The sequence below is a fragment of the Micromys minutus genome, assembly GCF_963924665.1.
Source record: "Micromys minutus genome assembly, chromosome: 31".
Lineage (NCBI taxonomy): Eukaryota > Metazoa > Chordata > Mammalia > Rodentia > Muridae > Micromys > Micromys minutus.
The window spans coordinates 109710-116662 of record NC_137966.1 but is presented as its reverse complement, the minus strand read 5'-3'; the positions used below and the strand labels follow the sequence as shown (position 1 = coordinate 116662).

The 6953-nt window shown below is 42.7% G+C and overlaps 1 protein-coding gene across 1 annotated transcript; it reads left to right on the top strand.

Annotated features, from left to right (window-relative positions):
* Positions 1 to 3189: 3189 nt before the first annotated feature.
* GARIN3 (golgi associated RAB2 interactor family member 3) lies at positions 3190 to 6090 on the top strand (the record flags this gene model as incomplete). The annotated part of the gene is made up of 2 exons (XM_080942273.1): positions 3190 to 3798; positions 4855 to 6090. 2 exons carry the CDS (start codon positions 3190 to 3192, stop codon positions 6088 to 6090), a joined length of 1845 nt encoding a protein of 614 aa, XP_080798399.1.
* Positions 6091 to 6953: the final 863 nt, after the last annotated feature.

Below are 6953 nucleotides of genomic sequence, written 5' to 3'. Positions count from 1 at the left end.
CCTTAGAACACATAGGCACAGGAGAAAATTTCCTGAACAAAACACCAATGGCTCAAGCTCTAAGGTCAAAGATTAACAAATGGGACTTAATGAGATTGCAAAGTTTCTGTAAGGCTAAGGATATCGTCAAGAAAACAAAACGGCAACCAACAGAATGGGAAAAGATCTTTACCAACACCACATCAGATAAAGGCCTAATATCCAAGGTGTACAAGGAACTCAAAAAGCTAGACACCAGAGAATCAAATAACCCTATTAAAAAATGGGGTACAGAGCTAAACAAATCATTTTCAGTTGAGGAACACCGAATGGCCGAAAAACATCTGAGGAAGTGCTCGACATCCTTAGCCATCAGGGAAATGCAAATCAAAACAACCCTAAGATTCCACCTCACACCAGTCAGATTGGCCAAGATCCAAAACTCAGATGACAGCAGATGCTGGCGAGGCTGCGGAGAAAGAGGAACACTTCTCCACTGTTGGTGGGGTTGCAAGCTAATACAACCACTGTGGAAATCTGTCTGGCGATACCTCAGAAAATTGGATATAGTACTACCTGAAGACCCAGCTATTCCACTTCTGGGCATATACCCCAGAGACACTTTAATACACAACAAAGATATATGCACCACAATGTTCATAGCGGCTCTATTTATAATAGTCAGAAGCTGGAAGGAACCCAGATGTCCTTCAGAAGATGAATGGATACAAAAATTGTGGTACATATACACAATGGAATACTACTCAGCCACCAGAAACAATGACTTAACCAAATTCTTAAGAAAATGGCTGCATCTAGAGAAGATCATCCTGAGTGAGATAACCCAGTCCCAAAAGAACAGACATAATATGCAGTCACTGATAGTGGGATGCTAACCCCAGAGGCTTGCACTCCCCCAGAAACAACTCACAGACTGTATGAAGTCCAAGAAATAAAGAAAACAAAAAATATACATATATTCACAAAACAAGAAGACTTTGACTATTTCCATGTTGCGTTTTGTTTTGCATGTACTTTACGCTTATTGCAACTAGTAGGTTTTCAATGCATACTGTCAAGCCCTTGAAAAAAATCAAGTACTGACTAAAAAACATATTCACATGGTTTTATGTAAAATTTATTATAATGTCTGAAAAAACAGTACTGACAAAAATGTATAATTTTAAGCAAAAAATGTTTAAAATCTGTACATTTATCTTTGTTTTGCAAAATAAAGTCGTTTAAAAAAAAAAAAAAGAATGATAGTCAGACCTACCGTTTATTAGAATATCATGAAGAAAAAATTTTTTCTTAACATAAACTGATTAGTACCAAGCTTGGCTCACAGTTAAATTCTCAATAATATTACCATGGTTTATCTCAGTTTTAAACTCTTTAAATTTAGTGTGTGTGTGTGTACACCATGACAAATGTATGGAGGTCAGAGGGCAACTTCTTCCAGATGGTTCTCTCCTTCCATCATGTGGGCTCCTGGGATCAAACTCAAGTCACCAGGTTTAGCAACAGAAACCTTTATCTACTGAGTTATCTGACCAGCACCATCTCAATCAAAAATGAAATAATAAAAATATTCAGTGCAAGAGATCCAACTCAGAGTTTCATGCATGCCCATTTTTGTAATATATCTATCTGTGATGGACTTAGGAGAATATATACCTTATGATACAAATAGTATAATATATATAATGTACATTATATGGAGACAGGGCTTAGTGACAGAAAGTGAGTTAGAAGGGGAAGACAAATTAGTGTCTTATTTCTTAGTCAATAATATCTGATATTATGAACTCCTAATCATTATCCTCTTACAAGTCACTTTGTCACTGTTTTTGGAGAATTAACTCAATATCCTTAGAAAAAAATTTTTAGTTATTCTGTGGTAAACAACTTCACTTTTTCTATCCCCTTCCCTTATTGGAAATGAACAAAATGCTTGTTGATAAAATTTTTGTTGCATAAATGCATGGGAGAGTTAGCCTCAGTGGATCCATATTGACTGAAAAGCTATGGGGCACTCCACACTGAAATGAACACGAGAGCAGAACAAAACTCATTCTGTGGCTAGAGTTTATTTCAAGATCTCTACACAGTCAGGTCTGAGGGGTGGGATGGAGAGTAGGGATGGATGTGGGTTTACTTCAGAAGTACTTTTCTAACTGGAGGAGGGGGGACTTCATCTCCATCACCTTCTGCCAAGTAAAGAAAGATATATTTGCCACAATTTCTCTGAAAAACTATTCCAAGAACCCAAACATTAGTGGTTTATGAGGTAAGCACAGGAGTAAGGTCAAACACAAAATTTGAGATATCGTACAATGATTCAAGCACCTCTGAGTCCTTGCTGTTCCTAGTAACACCCAACCCCACACACTGTTGACCATCAGGCTTCTCTGTGTGTGGAGAGCTGGAGTTGGACAGTCCTCAGTCTGACAAAGAGAAAAGCTTTGACAGCAGTTAACAAGACTGGCTTAGCATCCAACACTGAACTCTGACCCCAAGCAAGAATCTGCAGCCTTGGTTTCCTGCTGTAACTATGGCTTTGAAAAATTAACTTTCTCCAAATGGAAAAGTGACCATAAAAGCTGTAGAGATCCCAACTGTATCGATAAAACAAAATTCTAGCCTTGGCATGTCGCAGGAACAGATGGAGACATTCCTTTAACAGCCGTGGAAAGCCTGCCCAAACTGTGCTGTTACACACTGAGGCCTTGGTGAAGGAGAATCCAGATGGGGTCCTGCAATTAGCAAACCACATTCCACCACAAGGATTCTATCCCCAGGAGGTCATTCAGGTGAAGCAAAAATGTATTTGCAGGAAGACAGTCCTGAGGAGAGCATTTGTAATAAGACTAACAATAGAACTGGAGATACCTAATTTAGATGCTGAACAAAGCAAAATGGCTTAAGCTTAAGCATTCCAACAGTTTGGTTTTTCAAATGCCCAGCACACCCACACCTATACTCTGGCAGCTGGTGGTGTGGCTGGGTATGGAGGAGGCTGCTGGTCTGATTTGAGGGGGTGACTGCTCAGAGGGCAGGACAAAGGGGTGTGTGCTGGTGACAGGTCACAAAGGATGGTAGAGGATAACTGAGCAGGTGTGAGGAGATGTGGGCAGAAACCTTGCTGGGAGATGGGCAATTGCCTTTGCTCCCTCCCTTTCTTAGGGACACGATTTGTGGCTGGCAGAGATGCCTGGGATGAAGAGAACAGTGAGCAGTGAATGCTTGCTACCTTATTACACTGCCCACAGTTACCGATCCATGGGCGTGTTCAACACCTCCATGGGAAATTTACAACGACAGCTGTACAAGGGAGGAGAGTATGATATTTTCAAGTATGCACCGATGTTTGAGAGCGACTTTATCCAGATTAGCAAAAAAGGAGAGGTGATTGATGTTCACAACCGCGTCCGAATGGTGACTGTGTGCATTGCATCTACCAGCCCGGTCCTTCCACTACCTGATGTTATGTTGCTGGCCCGACCAGCTAAAGTCTGTGAAGAACATGCCAGACGGGCCCGGTTCATCAAAGGGAGAGGTTGCAATCCTTCAAAACCTTTAGAGCTCACCAGGCTGCTTCCTTTGAAGTTTGTCAAGATCTCTGTTCATGATCATGAGAAACAGCAGCTGCGCCTGAAGCTTGCCACAGGCCGAACTTTTTACTTGCAGCTGTGTCCCTCCTCTGATGCACGAGAAGACCTTTTTTGTTATTGGGAAAAGCTTGTCTATCTCCTAAGGCCACCTACGAACAGTTGCACCAGTAACCCAACAGGCAACACTGACACTGAAAGCCCACTCGTAAGTTTCTAAAGACTCAAACAGGGTGGGGAGCTTTGGGGAGCATCTCAGAGCAGGTCCCACAGAGAGGTTAGGGCTTTCTTAGGCCCACCTGGGAAATGTGTTACAATTGTTCTGGAATGTTATGTATGTGTATTATGTAATATATAAAACAAAGGGGATATATTATATGTATTCTCTTCTTTTAGATGCAAGTTCTCAAGATGTATTCCAGCCTGGCCTGGAAATCAACTCATTATGTAGGGGAGGCTGGCCTTGGATTGGGCATCCTCCTAATTTAGCCTCTCAAATATTGAGGTTGCTGGCAGGTGCCAACACAGCTGACCAAAATGATTTTTAATTTTGATTACTATATATTAATTACACACATTAATATGGTATAGTGTGACATTACTACTGGTGTCTAATATGTAATAATTAAATTTGGGTGATTGGTTATGCTTATCACCCCAGATATCAGTCATTTCCTTGTGCTGGGAATATTCAAAATCCTATTGTTATTTAGACAAATAAGATTAATGACTGTCAATCATTGATATCCATAAAATATAGGACATAAGAGTCAGGAAGTCATTCTTCTTTATCTATTAGCCATATATTCTCTACATTTCTGCTCCTCAGTAGCCTGCCCAGGTCTTGATAGCCACTAATGATCTACTACCCTGGACCGTTTTGTGTGTGTGTGTGTGTGTGTGTGTGTGTGTGTGTGTGTGTTTCAATAAGCACAATTCCCATGTGTGTATATGGACAACCAGTTTCAAGGCTGTCAATATGCCAAGTATATCCCTTGAGCCAACAATTCCATTTGTAGAAATGTGTCCTGCAAAGGCAAACACAAATATGAACATTCTGCAACAGTGCTCCTTTTGCCCTAGAATTGCATAAGTGAGTCTAAGTGGCCATTGACTGCAGTGCAGTGGAAGGGATCTTGTCATGGGGATTCAAATATGGTTTCAATAAGAAGCCCCTAGGTTTGAGCTCCAGAATGAAAGAGGAACTGAGCACTCTGGCCTCTCTGTCACCTCTATCTTACTATTTTTTCTCCTCTTGGCGCAGGTCTCAGAGATCCATGGAGAAGGGGATCAGGATTCTAGGTGTCAAACATCCCAAGATGTGTCAGAAGCCACTTCTGATGCATTTGCAGGAGGAGAGAGAACACAACCGGCTGCTGCTGCTGCAGTCATTACTCCAGGACCTGCCAAAGCGAGGGCAGCAATGCCAGCAGGGGCAGCAGGGGCAGCAGGGGCAGCAGGGGCGACAGGGGCAGCAGGGGCGACAGGGGTAGCAAAGGCAGCAGGGGCAGTAGGGTCAGCAAGAGCAGCAGGTGGCACTGTGGTTGCAGCAGTAACAGCCCCCTCTGCAGGTATGGGAAAAACGGGAACAGCCACAAGCCAGACCTCAGGTGTCATAACCATGGCAGCAACCACAACGAAGTCTCCAGGTTCAGGCCAGGTACCCACAGCCCTGGCAGGAACAGCCGCCAAAGATCAAGTAGGAAGTGAATCCACCAAGGCCATGGCAGTTGTTGCAAACATAACCTCAGAAGGTGTAGACGTGGTCTTAGCAGGAGCTGCCAGTTCTACTTCGGAGTCCCCTTCTGCAGAGGGTGATGCTAGTGGCTCCCCAGATACCAACCTGAATGTGGCATTTGCAGGCAGCATGACAACCAAGGGACCTACTGAGGATAAACCTGAAACTCCCCTCGTGTCAACCTTGCAGAGTGAAGGCTACATGTGTGAAAGGGATGGGAGCCAGAAGGTTTCCCACACTAGCTCTGAAACACAGAAGGAAAAGAGAGAGAAAGGAGAAAAGGACAGAAAGACTAGCAGAAAAAGTTCCCATCACCACAGGACAGGAACAAGTCGCCACAGTTCAGGCAAGGACAAGAGCCAGAAAGCATCTTCTTACCGGTCTATATCTGGCCATGGAAAAACAAGAGAGGACAAAAAAGGGAAAAGACATGGCAGCTTAAGGGGCAAGAGACACAGTTCCTCTTATAAAAGTGAATCCAGAACTGGTCACAAATCCAGGAAGGACCGATCTTCAGCTAGCACAGGAGTTGTGAATAAGAGAACCACTAAGATTAGATCTTTTTTCAGGAGCTTCCTAGTAAGGTCTACTTCAAAAACAGGGGACTCCTCATGTGATAGAAGAGGGGTAGGCATTGTGACAAAGTTGGTGGAGAAGGAAGACATAGAGACAACAGTGGAGAAAAGCAAGGATTTAGAGTTCAGTGATACTATAATCTCTGAGACAATGGAGAAGATCATTCTTGAAACCAAATCCATTTAAATAAGATCCAGAGCAGGAAGCAGCAACAGAGACCAGGGCTCAGAGGAGCACCAGTGAGCTGATTCCAGCTTCTGTAATGGCAGTTTCAATAGTAAAGGTTACATAACTCCAAAAGAATTCTGTCTTCTGTTTGCATTTCTGTGTCACACACCCTGGCAATGACTTCACAGTAGTAGCTTCTGTGACATTAACTGCTCCAGTAAGTAAGCCCTCCCACTACAGGTCCCCACAAGCCAATGCTGAAGTAAGAGCATTTTAGCCCCTTCTGTCTTTGGTTCCCTAAGGGGAAGTTATGGGTCATTGGGGGAACTGTGTACCCATTCTCCCTTCCTTCTCAAATAATAATTCATGAAAGGAAACAGTGAGTCTAGTCCATATTTGAGGGGATATGGGGCAAGATGCTGTGTCTTACCGTGCAGTTGTCATAGGGAAGTCTATAATCTAAATCAGCACTTCTTAAACTGTAGGTGTAAATCCTAAATGTAGAATGGCAAACAGACAACAACAACAACAACAAAATCGGGCAAAAGTTAAAGCTTTCTGAATTTGTAAAAACAATTCAATATCAGAACGAATGAACCCAAGATAACTTTGCAGAGCAGCTTTGACTCTAAACACACAACACACTTCTCATTGGACACGCTGTCACAGCATACACCAAAGTTGTCTGGAACACCACCCAAAGTAAAGGCTGCTACAAATTAGGAGCTGCAGTGTTTTTACAACAGTTCTCTGCTCTTAATTACAGAAAACAGAGACCTTTCATTGTTCTCCACCCCCCTTTAGTATATAAATATTGCTGGACTGTATTGTGTGAGCATGCCTGACTTGGGAAAGTGCTATTTAAGTTGCTGATAAGGCAT